At 32.1% G+C, this 19,643-nt stretch overlaps 2 protein-coding genes across 3 annotated transcripts in view; one reads left to right on the plus strand and one right to left on the minus strand.

The window, feature by feature from the left end:
- The window catches only part of LOC106708188 (inactive dipeptidyl peptidase 10), a 150,173-nt gene that overhangs the window by 42,458 nt on the left and 88,072 nt on the right, over positions 1-19,643 (minus strand). The gene's annotated exons all lie outside the window — the stretch shown is intronic.
- Positions 3,271-3,688, plus strand: LOC123722513. The gene has a single exon (XM_045684524.1). It carries the CDS (start codon positions 3,271-3,273, stop codon positions 3,679-3,681), a length of 411 nt encoding a protein of 136 aa, XP_045540480.1. The 3' UTR covers positions 3,682-3,688.

Below are 19,643 nucleotides of genomic sequence, written 5' to 3' on the forward strand. Positions count from 1 at the left end.
GATGGCGTCTACCTCTGTTGAAAGTTGTGTTTCGAAGTTTATCCCGGATATACATATTGAAACAAGAAATTTTTACAACATAAGAGACGTGCATGTACTTAGTTCTTTTATTAGCCGACTTCAAAAAGAAGGAGGTTATCAATTCGACTGTATTTTTTTTTATGTGTGTTACTGCGAATCTCCGTCCCTGGTGGTCCGATTTTGATAAAAATTATTTTAATCGATAGGAAGTGCTTGCAGATGGGTCCCATTTTTTTTTTATATATTAATAAATATCTAAGGTAAAAATGTACCGATCGCTGTCGAAAACTAAATTTTTAAATTCCAATACCGGTTCAGAAGTTACGCCATTTCTATCAAGTCATATATTTCTCTTTATATCTTTACTATAACTTAAAGCCATTTATCAAACTGTCCTTACGAATGATATTATGAAAAACATTAAGGAATTTCTGGTTATTTTACCACTATAGTACAAGAGCCTGATTAAAGGTGGTTCCATTTACAATCTATCTTTTAAATAATTCAATTATTAATTAAATAACCGCTCATAATTAAATTAAAATAAAAAAAATGGTAGCTTTTAAAAGTATTATTGTGTATTTAAAAAATAATTAAGTTTAATAAATAAAAATATCAAATACTTACAAGTAAAAGAATATGTAAACGAATGCGTAAAATGATATCGTCCGTAACATGATGAGGGTAGACAGTTTTATGTAGGAATGGAGACGAGGTTCATTGCGGCGTATTCGAATACGACTAAATTTATTTCCGAGCATAAAATGTTAATGGACTGATAACAATTTGTTTCACACAACCTTTTCTTCGTTTATTGTTATTACCGTGTATATTTGCAATTACTTTTGAAGCAAAATCTTTTTGACAAGTGTCTTTTACCGTATGTTAATAAGACGCTTATTTAACATAAGCTCAAAGAAAGGATGTTTTTCCAAACAAATATTTTTTAATTACTAGATTTTGCCCGTACTTTTGTCTGCACAGAATTAAAAAAAAGTTTGTAAAGTTTTCATGTGTTACTCGAGACTATGTACTATATCTGTGCTAAATTACAGTAAGTTGTGTTGATCCGTTGTGGAGTTATCGAGTAAATATGTTAATCAAACGTATCCAAGGGGAAGTGTACTAGTTTCAGGGATCTTAGTAGCCTATGTGTTCTATTTTCATACCAAAATTTCATAGAGATCCGTTTCACCGTTCTGGATATACGTAATAACAAATATCCATTTATCTAAAATTTCGCATTTATAATATTAGTAAGAATTGTAATAGCGGGTTTCTAAAACACAAAATTCCCGTTTAAAACTTATTGTTATCTCAGTTTTGTCTTTGATGACAATATTATTTATACAGAGATTTTAGTCTCAGAAACCAACGGTAAGAAGTACACATATTGTGTTTTACGAGAAGTATTAATTGATATCTATCTATCTATATATATATAAAAGAAAGTCGTGTTAGTTAGCTGAAAAACAGGAAACGGACATAGGATAATTTTAACCCTGTTTTCTATTTTTTATTCCGTGCGAACGGAGTCGCGGGTAAAAGCTAGTCTATATATATAAAAGAAAGTCGTGTTAGTTACACTATTTATAACTCAAGAATGGCTGAATCGATTTGACTGAAAATTGGTGGGCAGGTAGCTTAGAACCAGGAAACGGACATAGGATAATTTTTACCACGTTTTCTATTTTTTATTCCGGGCGGACGGAGTCGCGGGTAAAAGCTAGTAATAAATAAATAAATCAATTGATTAAAGCAAATAAAAGACAATGTAATTGTTTTATGAATCATATATGTACACATACATATATATTCAATGTTTTTGAAGAAAAATTATTCAACTGCCAAATAAAATAAGATGATTGCGACGAAACTGGAATACTAAGTAACCCATGACAAAACAATTTGGCGGAGATACAATATGTTGTTCAGATTTAACTACGTCATTATTTTGAATGCTACAAACACACTTACAGTACTGACCCACTTGAATACACAGTGGAGGAAATTTATTTCCTACCCATTTCAGGAATACGAAAAACATGATAGACCGTATAAAAATTAGAACATGTTTCAGTTAGAACATAATTTGAGCATCATAACTTTTGGTGAAGCATAATTTTATCTATAAATAGCCACACGTCCTATCTCTACACGGCTACATTAGTTACTATTGGAGTAAAAATAGAGATCCTATTTTTAAAACTTATCAAATTATAGGTTACAAGTTTCATCAAATTCAGTTAAGTAAACACGGCATTTGAATAGTACAAATATGTATAAATACATTTAGTAAGGAGCAGACAACAAACAAATCCACAAAGTATAACACAATATTAAGATGTCTTAGCGAAGTGCCTTTTATAAAACCCTCACTTGAAAAAGCGGCACTAAGCAACACTTAGACCCTTAAAAGGCTTAAAACAAAAGAACGTATAAAAGCCATAACTTAGTACAGCGCCATCTTTTGTCAAGATATATGAAAACAATGCTATGTCAACAAAGTAATGTTTAAAGTTATTGGAACGAAGTTCCTTATCGCGCGTTGTGAAAGGGGGCTAGACGGAAACAATTCTTACGAAAAGTTGTCACGACACTTTTTGCTATAGTAAGTATGTTAACGACGAATGAGCGCTACTTCACCATGACAACGACGTGACAATATATAACGAAAATTCATAGAAAGAAAATGTACTTCTTGTGAAGACTTAAGTTTTTTATTCATAGAATAAACATTGGTTCCTTCACTAATTAATTGAAAGGAACTTCGTTCCATCCGGGTGTCCCTTGACACCTCTCAAGTTTTTTCACTTGTATGTATAATTTTTTGTACGATGCGTTTCGTCAGCCTATTCATTTGTGTGTAGCACTTTCCTCGAAAAGACTGCTCCGAATGTGCTGAATGCATTCTTTTAGAATTTCATGTTTGTAAGATCTGTTTTAGGGCACTTGAAAAATAAATCGTTGCGACGAAGACTACGTGTGCTATCTATTTATGAATTACTAGCTGTCGTCCGCAACTCTGTTCGCACGACATTAAAGAAAAACGTAATTAATGGCCTATGTGTTCTTACTAACTAAATCTACATCTGTACCAAATTTCATCAAGTTCCGTTGAGCCGTTCAGGAGATACCTACAAACAAAAATCCATCCATCCATACATCTAAACATTCGCATTTATAATATTAGGAAGATTATCTTAGTAAGTTTATGTACACATTACGTCCATGATAAGACCAGTCCTCATGTACGGCAGTGAAACGTGGGCCATAACTCAAAATAACGTGCATACCATTCAAGTTGCTGAAATGAAGATGTTGAGATGGATGTGCGGCGTAACCAGGCTCGATAAGATCTGCAACGAGTTCGTGCGAGGCAGCCTCGGTGTGCGCGATATTTCTGATAAGATGCAGGAGAGTAGGCTGCGATGGTATGGTCACATAAGGAGGAGGCCGCCGGACTACGTCGGTAATTTAGCACTACATCTTTCCCTTCCCGGCCGCAGACCCAGAGGCAGACCCAAAACTAGGTGGAAAGATGTAGTGCTAAAAGACATGAGTGAGTGCCAAGTCTCAGATGAAGATGTCGAGGACAGGGCGAGGTGGAGGAAACTGATTGGAAAAGCCGACCCCACCACCATGTGGGATACGAGCTAGGCAGAGAGAGAGAGATCTTAGTAAGTTTATGTCTATCTTTATTTCGTACTTTCAGTACACAAAATTCTTGTTTTAGAATAAAGTACGCATTTAACGTACGCAACATAAACCGGTTACTGAGTCTCATGTTGCTGAAATGTGTTTGCGTTTCGAACGGGCCATTGGGTCACTCGAATTGTTTTACAATGTGTATTACATAATGGTTATGTTAAATTAAATGTTGCATATATAGCTATTAACATCAGTTAATTGTAAAAGATAAAATTGTCTTTAATTGTGAGTTAACAAGACGTTCCTTTTACGAGTATTTGTTAAATGAAATCGTCATTCTCGCTTGCATTGGCGGATGGCGCGCATATATGGAGGCTTTAGCGGGGTGTCCACTCGCCATCAACCCGATTTCCCGCTGTGTCGCGAGAGAACGGTTGTCCTGTCGGTGCAAGTTCCACAAGGCGTCCCTCGTGGACCTCACACCGTCCACCAGTGCAAGCGAGAGACGTCAAGGTTACAGCGAGTATGGCCACGGCGACAGATGAGTGAGGAGTTGACGAGTCTGCGTTATCCTTTGAGCTATCTTTCAAGCATTTATAATTCAAAATTCGATACTCATACCAAACTAAGCTTAAAATTCGGCAGCCAACTTCAGCGTAGAGAAAAGAAGTGAGATCATTTTACTGTTGAGAAAAATAACTGCGAAAAGCAATTAAAGAGTACTGCTTACTGTAGAGCTAATTTCCCGACGAAACGTATTCTGCCAGACTTTATTTCAGCTTCTTTTTATTTTAATTTCAAGCATTTGAGCTTTAAATTGTACCTGGTTAAGTTTAATTCAGTGCAGCATTTAAATGCATGGTTAAATTTATAAAGCACATAATTTTCAAACATGTTAATTAGAAAAAATAAATTAACTTTTGCAGTAAATAAATAAACCAATAGCCTATAAATTCAATTAAGTTACTCATTAATATAAGAGCTTTCAATCATGTAAGAATTTTTATAAACAGTTCAGTAGTTTTCGAGTTTATCCGGAACAAACAGACAAAAGTTTTCAAACATTATAAATATAAAAAAAAAAATACAATAATGAAATAGTAACATCGTAAAATTGTACTTACATTTATGTTCTTTTTATTTATAAATTTACATGAAATTGGAATTACTACGAAACCTTTTTCCTGGAATAAAACCTCTTTTAACTTGGGAGATTATGAGTAAGCCTGTAACAAATTTTATAGCTCCATACAAAAAGGGTGCTTTATGAGCTTCCTAAATCGTTCTGGGATCTTATTTCTTTTATTAGTTGAACTAAATTCTTGCTTTTACATGATCGTAACAATACATCATATTATGTTAAATGCTTGTTATTCGATTTGTAGTTTTGTATTTTATATTTATAATAAATTAGTATATTTAAATAAAAATTATAGAATATCTTTACTGATCTAATCGTTCCACTTGACGCCTGTCTTCAGTTTGTTTTGTTCTAATTTGCACCACTATTATCGTAGCAGTTTTAGGAGACACCAGCGTTAAGTTTATCGGTTACATCCAAAAATGAACGTCAATACGGTCCTAAATTACAAAATAGAGTGGTTACGTAAAATTTAAAAGCCTCCATATTATCGACGGCTCTGACTATTGCGAATCCGAAGCACTTCAATAAACTGAATGGCCGAATTAGGCTCGCGCTGGCCAACGAAAGATACCTCATGTTTTATTCATCGCACGAAATCATCGAATCGAAACTATCCAGATATCTATGCTTTATTTAAATTTGGAATATAAATTAAACTTAATTGAAATTATCGTTACGAGATTTATAAACGGACAATAGTTTAATAAGATTTTTTGAAGATTTTCGCTAAAAAAAACTTCAATATTTCTATCAATTTAAACAAACTTCACATTTAACAGCCAATACTTTATTTATTTATTCTTTAGCACTTTTATAAGTACAAGGAGGACTTAATGCCTAAAGGCATTCTCTACCAGTCATCCGGTATATGAGAGGAAAGTATAATTATGTGCAGGGCAGATATGAATTGAAGATACTATTTTACCAATACAGATATTATGTAATACAAAAATATATTAGAAAAAAAGTAAGTTTAAATTTGTAAATATTGTATATGTAAAAGAAAGAGAATAAGATAAATACAAACTCTAGATTAATAAGTACAATAATAGCGAGAAGGCTTCTTATGAATGGAGTCTCATAACATAATGATGCCGAATCAGACGCTTGAAAATGTTCTTGGAGGAGGCTGTTTTAATGTTAGGTGAAAGATCGTTCCACAGTCTAACAGCTGTCACAGAGAAGGATTTATCCAAGAAGGACGAGTGATGAATAGGCGTGGATAGTAAAAGATTATCAGAGGACCGAAGAGAAAGCTCGTGATTTTCACACAGGAATTTGAAGAGGTCTTTTAAATAAGAGGGGTAATTTGTATCATTTAATACTGAGTAAAGAGTGCAGAGAATACGAACGTTAATTTGGTAAAGAGTGCAGAGAATACGAACGTTAATATGGTAGATGCCAGTAACAACACCTGTTGCACGAATGGGATGACTGAAGACAGGCGTAAAGTGGAAGTTATTCCGCGTACAGTCTGATGAGTGTACGCACCGTAGGCATAATTTTATTCCTCTTTCCCTTCCCACCCTTTTCTGATTAGGAAAAGATGGGAAGGGGAAGTGGATTTGGTGGAAGAGCGGACGCATAAGAAGGAGAATGATCTTCTTTCTGTGCGTCCCCTTCTCCGTTGATTAAAGGTAGGCAATGAAACTGCATTTGTGGATATCTATGGGCAACGGTCGCCTCACTATTTCGGCGAAACCAGGTGGCCGTTTTGTTGTTTGCTACCTCATGGTATAAAAAAATAGTAATTAATAGAGTCGTCTTATTTTTTAAGTAGTCTGCGATTCGTCCAGTGAGCCTAGTACGAATATTTGTGACAATTACCATCGTATCGTTATTTGTAAATATGTCGAATAACTATATGATTTTTGGTGGCACAAATTTAAAGACAAATTTTATCGATGACGGTACGGTGGTAATTGTCATAAATATTCGTACTAGCCCCAATAATCCGTTCAGTAATTCTGGAATAACCTGATAACCAACATTCCACCTATACGAAAACTAATATGAAATGCAAATAAATTAAAAATTACCTTAGCTAACTTCCGAGTACTTAAATAAAAAAACAAAAAAAAAATATAGCCTGTCTTACCCACTAATAGAAAAGTTTTCAATAACTAAATAGATTTTCAATAGCTTAAGTAGTTTTTGTTTTTATTTTGAACACTTAAATCTTCCTAATATAGAAAATATTAAATAAATATAGAAAATAAAATAATGGTATGATTATATTATCAAGAGGTTGTCAACGAAAGAGAGGCGTAGTTAATGAGTTAAAAGTACACCCCTTGTCAAATGTAAAGCTTTCAAGAAAAAACCTCCCTTAATAGAAATATATTTTCTTTATACGCGTAATGACTTTGTTGAAAATATTTTTGTTTTTTAAATCATATAAATAAAATTGAAGTATCTATATGTAAAGAGATTATTACTTGACAGTATTATTTTAATTTATAGTTACTTTTTAAAATTGAAAGATGGATATATACCATAATGTACTAGAAATCAAAAAGTATAGATTTATCAAAAAACATACCGGGACATTGATGTACATCCGTAAACTGTACCTGAGGCTCGTAATTCTAATTCTGTTTAACTAACATTTATATATAACTAGCTGTTACCCGCGACTCCGCCCGCGTGGAATAAAAAAAATGCACACAAGATAAAAAGGTTCCTATGTCCGTATCCTAGTTCTAAGCTACCTCCCCATCAATTTTTAGCTAAATCAATTCGACCGATCTTGAGTTATAAATAGTGTAACTAACACGACTTTCTTTTATATATATAGATTTAAATTTTTCTTGTAAAATCGATAAATTGCTCGGATACTATTAGTATCCTATAGTTAGTAAGAAACAAATAACGAGATAGTACTCAAGTTGAAATGTTCATTGTTAGTTGTAACATCGATCGTGTTTCGGTGAAAGTTCAAGTTACTACTTACTTATGTCTGGTTGTTGAACTTGCAATGCATCTTGTTTAAACTTAGTAAGTTAAGTATTTATTTATTTTTTTAACTAGCTGTCGCCCGTGACTACGCGTGGGATTATAAAAAAACCTTAATGAGTAGCCTATGTGTTCTTTTAGACTACCTTCCTACCTTCTAAAACATCCATCCATCTATTCATCCATCTAAACATTCGCATTTATAATTTTTTTTATGATATTTTTTTCAAACGAGCAAATGGCTACCTGGATTCGCCGAAATAGCGAGGCGACCGTTGCCCATAGACATCCGCAAATGCAGATGCGTTGCCTACCTTTCATTAACGGAGAATTCTACCTTTCTTTCTTTCCTTTCTTTTAAACTCTACCTTTCCTTTACAAACAACATCATGAAGTAATTTAGATAGGGTATATAGGGAGAAATGTATCTTTGAATTTAATTGATAAAAACTGAACAATCAAATATTTTAAACTTTATAACATTAGTATACCTGTTGTTGTTTTTTTATTATATATTAGACAAAAATGTATTATATAAAAATTTATATATAAGTCGTTATTTTTAATCGCAGATATTGATCCCCGATTGAGCGCCCGGGCAGAGGGCAGAGGGTAGAGGGTAGAGGGTACGAGGAGAGTCTAATTATAGACCTCGTCAGTACCACGTTTTCCTTTTTAAATGAATATAATCTTTAATAATCTGGTATTTTTTTGGTAGATTGTACTTACATTTTTTGTACATCATTAAGATGATATTAAGCTACCAGTTTTTCGAACAGGAACATAAAAAAACTAGCGTCAGGTAAATTCTAATAAGGAAAGGATGGGAAGGGGATTTAGCAGGGAAAAATAACATGACAGAGTCAACCACGCTGGCACAGTGCTGATTGGTTTGAATTTCTTTGTTGATATGTGCGGGTTGCATCACGATGTTTTCCTTCACCGTCGAATATTGGTACATGATGGGATTCGAACCCAGGATGTGCCGATTTAAAGTCAAATGCTTAACCCCTGAGTCACCGACGCTCTAGTAAGATGATATGATGTCATTGTTTACTGTTTGCAATGTTAACATTTATTGCATTGTATACTTTAATAGATACGAGATTGTTATATGTGCCAGGGTTGACAAATGGAGAATAAGAAATGTCAAAAAAAAATGAAAGATCAATAATTTTTTTCTTATAATTTTTTTTTTGTCATCAGAAGTAAAGATGTTTGCCAGATTTCAGATTAATATTAAGTTAAATTTAAAACCGTTTAATTAAATAAAATCATATATATATAAAGAACAGAATAGGAAAAAAGAAATGACTAAAAGATTGTCGATTTTTAAATTCAAATAAAAAAGGCAACTTGGAACGTTCAAATGATTTTCGGATTTTACGTTTCGTTGAAATAATATTTGCAAATGGATACCTCAGTCTTCGGTAACCCATTGTGGTAACCTTTTAGACTTTTAAGGAATTTGAAACTTAATCGCATTATTTTAAAACTCATTTTCCAATGAAGGACTTGAATAATTTTGTGTTCGTAATATTCCGTTGGTTTTTTCAAAGCTTATTAATATTTGATGAAGCTTTTTAATTTATTCTTTTTGGGTACTGGAAAAAATCAAATATGGATTTGAGACACTTGTAATTTTCCTGTTTTTTTAATGAAGGGGTGATTTTCGACATAGGAGTGGAAGAATAGAAACAAGAATTATCCTTTTCAATGTGTCTTGTCTGGTTCATTAACTGTTGCTTTCTGAGACCAGAATCTCTGTATAAAACATATCGTCATCCCTGTCTTTATCTTTGACAAAACAGAGATAACAATATGTTTTAAACGGGGATTCTAGTCTTAGAAACCCACGGTAAAGTAGGTAAAACATTTAGAGATTACGTTGTCTTTGAGTAAGTATTATCTGCTCACTTGTCTATCATTATGGATACATTGATACATATACATGCAGACTAGCGTATTCTTGTATCGCTGAGTAACAACAATATCCCGGTCACGAATAGTTTATAGTTTATTTTATTTTGTTTTATTTTTTCTCTTTATTGTTGTTACTAACATTACTTATTAAGCCTTTACTAACCCTAGTATAATAATATGGATCTTTGTAATCTGAAGTAAATAAACATTATTATTATTATTTATTTTATATTAATTCTGTCTCCGCCTGGCTGGTTTTTATATGATAGATAAAGTAATTAAATAATGGTAAAATAAAAACTAATAAATATACTACGTATTTACGATAAATACATATATATAAAACCTAAATTACACACTATACATACATACATACATAAATCCTAGCCAGGCGGGATTTCCTCGGCAGGGAAGACCAGACGGCCAATAATTTTTTTTTTCATTATTATTATTTAATTTAATTATTTAACGGTTTTTTGACATAAATTGTTTATTTGTTTCTCGTGTAGTAATTAAAATTGGAATCACTTTCCGTTATTGTTTTATTTGGTGAACATTTTGTTTTTATGGCAATAAAATATTATATGGACGAAAGAACCGTTTGATGTTTGTAATTTTTAAAGAATTTATCTTGGTATAAACATTTGGTACACTTTGTTAAACAGAATGCTGTAAAAATTATATATATTTCTTGCTGCAAATGTTGGAAATTATACTTTATAGCAATCTATTACTCCAGAGACGCGATACAAATTGTCAGTATTTCTCGTATTTGCATATAAAACGAAAATTGTTATTTCAACATTATTTCTTATTACAAACTAGCTTTTACCCGCGACTCCGTCCGCGCGGAATAAAAAAAAATAGAAAATGGGGTAAAGATTATTCTATGTCCTTTTCCTGGTCCTAAGCTACCTGCCCACCAATTTTCAGTCAAATCGATTCAGCCGTTCTTGAGTTATAAATGGCGTAACTAACACAACTTTCTTTTATATATATAGATTACAATTGTTATTCTTGAAATAAAATCTTCTTTCAAAAGATTAATTAACGGTGTTTTGTATATAAAATTATAATTGCACTAAAAAAAAAAACTGGTTGCCTTAATTATTGATTTGTTCGAATTTTGAATTTTAATTACCTATATAACAACTATTTTTTTTGTTGTGCGTTGTTATAAATGTGAGTGTAGATTACTTAATAACTGTATTAAAAGGTATTATCGTTCATTGCAACGAAGTAAAATACGCATTTCAAAGAATTGATACAGTATCAAGTGAAAATATTTGAATAAAACTCCACGTGTCGAAGGACAGTAAGCAAAAAGTGGAAATCGCTCACGTAAAGTAAGTCATTACAACCTGACAAACAAATACCGGAGACTCGTTGAATTTGCATATAAAACGAAAAGCCGCTACACGTGACGAATCTCTGAGCGCTGTAACGTTGCAAGCGATTTTAAACAATGAACTTTTGTTTTTGCCAGCTTTTATTTTGTTTCACCTGTCCAGACGTTTGTCGTCAAATCTTGTAAATTAAATTTAAACCACTTCCAGTTAACTGATTGAGCTGAAATTTTGCATACATGTATAAATCATCATCATCTTCATCAGCTCACTATACGTCCCCACCAAGGAGCTCAAAGCCTACCCTAACTCAGGGGTGACTAGGCCATAGTTAACGCTGGCCCAGTACGGGTTGGTTGACTTCACACATATCTTTAAATTTCTTCTGAGATATGTGCAGGGTGCATCACGATGTTTTCCTTCACCGTAAGAACGTCGGATAAATGTACATATGTAAATCGAAACTCGAAAAACAAATTGGTACATGGTGGGATTCGAACCCAGGACCTGCAGATTGCAAGTCAAGTGCTTAACTCCTGAGCCACCGACGCTCATGTTTAAGTCGCGTGACTAAAACTATGGACCACTTGTGGGCATATTAGCGAAAATGCGGCAGAGTTTTAGACTGCTGTATTGTTAAAATAAAATCTCTAATTAATTTGACAAAGCCACATCAAGCTACTAAGTTTTATCTATGTCAAAGATTAAAAGGTAGTTTATAAGCTTTCCACTTAAATCGTTAACGTGAAATTCCATTACCGTGAAGCTTGTATTGACATATATTGTTGTCTCTATTTTATTAAATAGAGTGAGAGAGATGGTAATATGAATTATTAAAAGTACTTCGAAATCGAAATCCACAGTTAGTAATAGCTTTTGTTATCAGTAAGTTAATCGCTTTCAATTTATTTATTAAAGGTATAAATGCTAGTTTAATCTTGCAGCTCATTTACGATGTATGTGGATTAAGTCTGTATTAATTATTTAAAACCACTTTTTCATTAAGTAACAAGCCACGAGACTATGGAAAAGGTGCATACGTATGTATAAGGTGCAGACGTGTTCTTAGCCGACTTCAAAAAGAAGGAGGTTATCAATTCGACTGTATTTTTTATGTGTGTTACCGCGATGCTCCGCCTCTGGTGCTCCGATTTTGATAAAAAATATTTAATAGAAAGGAAGTGTTTGCAGATTGGTCCTATTTTTTTATTTTTTTTAAATAACTAGAAAACGAGTACATTTTTTTAAACCCAAATTACTATTACTTAGATATAATAAAAAAATAAAAGTGTGTAATACAATAGTAAAAACAATAAAATAAAATACAAATTAAATTTAATTAAAACAATAACACAACAAAGTGGATAGGCACTTAGTGGAAAAGAGGTTTTAGTGGTAGTCGAAGAAGTCACATCTGCTTTATAAAATGCAGATAGAATACTCAATCTCATAACAGTGTAAAAAAACCAACAAAGGTTTAATTGGATCTAAAGTTATTAACGTTTAATTTATTAAATTCAATAAAAACTAAAATTAAATGGTGTCTCAATAAAATTAAAAACTGCAGCATCTTTTATTTCATAAAAACAAACGACTGTAAATATACAAAACGGGTATTTACTATTTACCCATTGATATGTTATTTATTTACCTTAAATAGTTGATTTATAATAGTTATAAATAACTAGACAACTTTATTCGGTAATCAAAATATTAAGAATGGAGTAAACTTAGGTGAGGTTAGAATCCTCTTTCAGAAGTGAACGTGACTCAGGGTACGAAATTATACAGTTTATTTATTTAAGTCTCGCGTGTCTTAGTCTTAGTAATTCAGTTTTCTTTTTATCTTTTACAAAAGAACCCTTAAAATATCCAGGTGTAACTAATGTCTGTTTCGGAAAGTCCTAAAACAATATAATTAATAAAATTGGAGTGTCTGTTTGTAATGCAGAAAGTAATCTAAATTTCACAAACATTTATTTTTTTATTTTCATCTGCCAGTCTGTCTATCTGCCAACCCTAGATTTTTTGAGGTAATCTACGAAACGAACGATTTTCACGGAACTTTGAGGGAAGGTAGCTCATGCATACGAGTATATTATATGCTACATTTTTTAAATTTTGCACCGACAAAGTCGCGGGCTGTCGATGGTTAATTTAGTTTTAAAAATAATTTCTAAATGTGTATTTAATAAATATATTTTATATTATTTGAAAGTTATTTTATAAACTGTTTATCTTAAAGGAATTGTATTTGTTATAATAATTTAATTAATAGAGCTATGAATTGCTACTCTAAATAAATTTATAAATGAATAACCAACTTAATTTTATTAATGAATCAACTATAAACTCTATTAACATTTTATTATGATCATGAAATAACAAGAGGTCCTTCAAGTCACATAAAATGTTATGGATATGGATCTAAAAACCCATTCAAGAAGGTAATAACATAAATTTATTTACGGTCTACGACGGTCTACGAAGTGCTACGACTTTCGTGACGTTGCTACGTCGTAGCCTTAATTCTGTTAGGTTTATTTTTGTATTAAAGTTACTCCGAATTTTACGTTCATAGATAATTTGATATACTTTTACCTTTCTAATATTTCTTTTAACTTATTACAGTTGCACAAAAAGTACTAATAAAATTGAAATACAGTCAAAACCGTTTATGGCGACATCGTTTAGAACAACATACCGGTTAAATTGACCAAAATCAAAGGTCCTGGCTGAATGTTATATACATATCTTTCCTATTAATACCTGTCACCGGTTGTTACAACTATCGGTTTTTACGACTCAATATGAGTAGTCCCTTCGATGTCGTTATAACAGATTTTGACTGTAATCCTCATAAGGTGTATTTTTGGTAATGGAGTTTTTCATAATAGTAAGGGGCTTAAAAATCCTATTCAAAAAGAGAGGTCATTTTTCAGCACACGTGGCTAATTAGTCAGTTAAAATTAATTTAGCTGAAACAAAATGAAATCGTTATTTTTGTTTTAATTAAAAATTTCAAGTCAGATGTTCAAAGTCGTTTGGAGTTTCGCCAGGAATATGATTTCTCGACGCTGTTCAGAACTGTTACGCTATTTTTATTTTACTTTTAATTGACTCCAACTACCGCACTCTTAAAGGCTACTTAGGTCTTACTTTAGTATAGATTTAGTATGAGAAACCTAAATCCACACAAATGTCTAAGCAACATTTAAATCAAATTTTGTTGCTGATTTAAAAAAATATAAATTATTGATTTTATAAATCAATGCTTAGTGACAGTCTTATAAAAATAACTACGTAGAAGAATAAAATCTTAGTTGAGTAGAAAGGTAGCTAAGTTTTTTTTTAATCTAACATAATTAGTAACGTTTTAATACTCGCTTGTGTAACATTGTCACATAGATTCCATTGAAAACGGAAAAAGAATGCTGCAGAAACGTGAAACAGTCTCTAGATTCCCACGTAATTGTTATCAACGCTCCACAGTCTTTCTCGTGTAATCCCACAAGCAGTCTGTATGGTGCTTTATTTTCTTTAATATATTTATTTAGTCTTTCGAAAGTGTTTGCGAATTTAATTTAACATTTTATTCTAATAAATCCTATTGCATTATTAATTATTCCAATAAATAGTCGCAGACTGGTAAACACTGGTGGCAGTTCATTTGCCAGTTAAGGTTCAACTTTTAACAGTGGTAGACACCAGCACCAATAACGTCTGTTGCACGAATAGGCAGACTCGCCCGGTGAAATAATAACGACCATACAGAAGACAGTCTTGGAGTGGAAGCTCTTCAGCGATTTGTTTGATTAATCACCTCTTCCTTCCCATCCTTTTATTTTAAGGAAAGGATTGGAAGGGGAAGTGGATGGATGAGGGAATGCCTAACAAGGGGAAAAAACTTCTTTCTCTTCGTCCTCCGTCTGTTGAATGTAGGCAACGCATCTTCATTTGCGGATATCTATGGGCATGGACGATCGCTCGTTTGCCACCTTACGATATAAAAACTTTTAACTGCATAAAAATGACAGCTAATAAAGTGTCAAGTGTTCGACACAACATTTTGTGAAAGAATTCCTTCAATATACAATTTGCCTAGGCAAATTACAAATGGCATTAACGATTTTCCGGTGACATGTACACAACATAACCAAAGAATTAACTATGTATAGTGGTAATTCACGTTGGAAATTATAAAGCTTGCAAATCAACTTTGTCATTAAATGTTTCAAAATGTCAACTATATCGTCAATGTTGGTATAACCGTAGAATTCGAATGCCATGAGACTAGTACTAATAAAGCTTGTCTTCTCTGTTGGCTTTAACGCTACCGACGCTCTGGGCAAGATTCCTGCAGCGCTTCCTTTTATACTACGCCTGATTTTTTAACAAGATGGAAACCAACAGTAAACCAAACAATAGTGTTATTCAGTAAGCTGCATGCGGTTGTAATTTCCGTTAGTATCATTGTTCGCTGCAGTTTTATCAATCTCTACATAAATTGCGGTTTGCTGCGCTGCGGCCGGTGTTGGCGTGTCGAAATGAAACGCATTTGGTTTGTTGTATAATTTAATTAATGCATTTGATATACTGTTATCTTTTTATGGAAAGGTTTTAATTCTTTTTTCAAAATTTTCCGTATATTAGATTATCAATTTTTATGACAGCATGTTCATTTTGTTACATTTTTGTTATAACAAAATATAATTCTACATTTACAATTATACATCTAGGTTCATCAAAAACCCACTACTTAGTGATTTACATCCACCCCGTACGACCATACAAAGAACAACAAAAGGTGTTTGAAGAGTTATACTTTACGAGATATAGATAATTTCACTCACGTATTTTAAATAAAGGGATTTATTTCCCCCAATCTAATATGTTTTAGTTTACATTTTTCTTATATTTAAAATACTTTAAGCAAATGCTAGTACACTGGCCACAACTAAATTAAAAAAAACATGTAAAAGCGCTGTATTTCGAAAGAGCTTGTTTGACGTGCCTTTGTGTAGACCCGATACCAAACATGAACCCGTAAAGTAATTTTAAACGAGTAGTTAATTTTCAAACAACGTCTTATACCAACTCGTAGTGAGCTATATCATTGTAAAATAGAAATGATTATAAACCTTGTACCCTTATCAAATTAAGGTACGTTTAAAATTCTGCTAGGAGCGTTCTCCTCTTTAAATGTGTAATTAATTTCTAACCCTTTACCATAGTTTTGTATTTAGGAAATAAACTCGACTACACCCTCAGGGATGTTCAAGCATTTATACATGACTAGCTTTTCCCGCGACTCCGTCCGCGCGGTATAAAAAATAGAAAACGGGGTAAAAATTATCCTATGTCCGTTTCCTGGTTCTAAGCTACCTGTCCACCAATTTTCAGTCAAATCGATTCAGCCGTTCTTGAGTTATAAATAGTGTAACTAACACGACTTTCTTTTATATATATAGATAACATATTTATACCTATTTTTTTATATCTTTTAGTTTTTAGAAGTCTTTAAATAATGCAGACTTCTTATACTAAAACTACACTTAGATGATCCTTAATGATAGATAAACATTTCTGAGTAGGGTGGTAAATCTAAGTTATGCACTTAGATACCATTGAAAGAAATACAACATTTTCATTAAAACAAATACAACAGTCAAAAAGGTCTGTATGAATAAAATATATGTTACTTTTAGACGTGTGAATTGTTAGTTAATTTAATAAATAACGTTGTTCATATACTTTATGAATAATATTTATTACTTATATTTATTATAAAATATATCAGACGCAATATAAATGTAATTGTGAAATCATTGAAGTGTACTTTATTTAATTAATATTTCTCTGATAGCTTTTATATTAAAACATAATGTTTATTACTGCTGTGGTATTAAAATTTTAATGTTACTAATATTATAAATGCGAATGTTTAGATGGATGGATGAATGGATGTTTGTTTGAAGTTATCTTCAGAACGGCTTAACAGATCTCGAGGAAATTCGAAATAAATATAGACCATAGTCTGGGGGAACACATAGGCTACTTTTAATGTTTTAGCTTAAAATGCGTAAATAAGGAAACACAATTAACTATTTACATCTTGTTTATTTGTGACATTGTCATAGCAACCGGTGTGGACACATCTCTTCTAATTTTTTTTTTCATTCCGCGTGGACGAAGTCGCGAGCAACAGCTGGTGTAGTTATAAAATTAACAATATAAGAGTTTTCGTTGTTTTTTTTTCATTAAAAAATATGAAAGTTTTTCAGACATTTTTTCATGGAAGTACTGCATTGTTCAGAACTAATGCAGCATTATTTTGTATTATTAAAGGTAACGCTGGAATTTAATTATGAAAAGGGTATATATAAATTCAACTTTATAAATCTGTTTGTACGGTTCCATTAAAGATGGTTTATTGATTAATTGAACATTCGCTTAGTGTAGATTTCAAATACTACATTTGTACTACGGATCGCTTTGGCTTACTGAATAACTCTAACTGTGGGTTTTTGAAACCAAAATCTCCGTTTAATACATGTCGTTATTTCTGTTTTGTTTAAGATGGTGATAGGTATGACGATATGTTTTATACAGAGATATTGGTCTGAGAAACCTAAGGTAAATGTGTGTAGAAAGTTACTTTTTAATGGAATATTTATAAGAAAAGCTGCTGGAAAAATCAGCTTTTAAGGAAGGTTCAATAATGATAAGCCTTTGACTATAAAATGTTTTCTTACGATGTCCCTTTTTCGTTCTTTGTGTGAATAGGCGAGGTATTTGAAGACCTTTTCGTTTTTTAGCCGACTTCAAAAAGAAGGAGGTTATCAATTCGTCTGTATTTTTTTTTTTTTTTATGTGTGTTACCGCGATACTCCGCCCCTGGTGGTCCGATTTTGATGAAAAATATTTTAATCGAAAGGAAGTGCTTGCAGGTGGGTCCCATTTTTTTGTTTTTTTTTTTAAATAACTAGAAGACTAGTAGATTTTGAATATAGCTTCAAAATTTGTTGCGAAGATTAGGGACATTTTTGCTTTCAGCGCTTACGTAGGCTAAACTATAGGACCTACATAAAAATGATGTATGGCGAATTGTAGCTCTTTAAATGTGCTAAATAAAAGTCAGCGATAGCATATATCTATCTTTTATAGTTTTCTCACAATAACCATTTTTTTCTTCAGAAACATCAATTAAATTCATGCCCTATTTCCGACGCTATTATTCGAGTTCAGTATTAACCCTTATGTAAATAAACATGTTCATTATCAAGAGAATTTAATGTAGATTATATTTGCAATTGAAACTATATCATTCTGTCTAATAGTTTAGGAGATATCGTAAGAATAAAATTACGCGGAAACGAAAAATGCTACATGAAAAGCACAATTTTGCTTTCTGGACTTACGTAGGTCAAACTATATGACTTACATAAAAATGATGTCTGGAGTAATTATAGATCCTTAAATTTGCTAAATAAAAGTCTTCGGTGGCATATATCTATCATCTATGGATGTCTCACAAAAACCATGTTATTGTGAACAAACTTCGATTAAAATGGACACGAAAAACAGCGCCGTAAGCTTACGGCACTATTATATTATATTCGATATGAATCCTTATCCAAATAAATATGTTTTATGGCAAGAGTATTAAATGCAGATTACATTAGCCTTTAAACTATGTAATTCTGATCAATAGTTTGGGAGATATTAAATAATTAAAAACTACGCGCATTCGAAAAATGCTAGTGCGGCGCGCGGCTGGACAAAATTAAAGGTACGCTACGATGTATTAGTTCGGTAATTTTCAATTTGTATACCGATTTTGATAATTATTTCATTGTTTAAAGGATAAGTGGTTATCTGCTGCATTCTAAATTAGTTTTTGAATTGAAATACACACATATCAAATAGGAAAGTCCTTTTCTTTATTTGTCTTATTTATGTCTTTATACGTATTAACGAAATTTGTAATTGAACTTCAAATTCACTAAAAATTGTGAAATAAAACAAAAATTTTAAGAAAAAAAAATAGCCGACTTCAAAAAAAAACAATCTCAAACAAAATGCACTGAAAAGTAACCTAAAAAAACCAATTTCAAACAAAATACACTCAAAAGTAACATAAAAAAACAATTTCAAACAAAATGCACTCAAAAGTAACCTAAAAAAAACCAATTCAAACAAAATGCATTCAAAAGTAACATAAAAAAACAATTTCAAACAAAATTCACTAAAAAGAAACAAAATAATGTCATGAAAACTCTCTAAACTCTAGTAGTTGCTCTCGTTGCGCTCTCTAATAGTAGGGGCTCAGTTTTCCGCAACTCCACGACAAGCGCGTATTTTGCGTGTCTCTAAACTCTAAAGAAAGTTCTCTTCTTTCTTGTAACATGTCTATATTGTATAATTATTGTTATTTTGGAGTCGGTTTCGGCCTAAGTAGGGACATAAACGTAAGTATGTCTAATACATCTCAAATATAAAATGTCATCTATTTACTTCGGCCGACACCGACTGCGAAATAACAATAATTATACAATATAGACATGTTACAAGAAAGAAGAGAACTTTCTTTAGAGTTTAGA

Source organism: Papilio machaon, chromosome 26 (assembly GCF_912999745.1).
Source record: "Papilio machaon chromosome 26, ilPapMach1.1, whole genome shotgun sequence".
In the NCBI taxonomy this organism is placed as follows: Eukaryota; Metazoa; Arthropoda; class Insecta; order Lepidoptera; family Papilionidae; genus Papilio; species Papilio machaon.

Bases quoted from the DNA above. Each gene is read 5' to 3' on its own strand.
- LOC123722513 (XM_045684524.1), top strand. From the start codon at position 3,271: ATGTACGGCAGTGAAACGTGGGCCATAACTCAAAATAACGTGCATACC.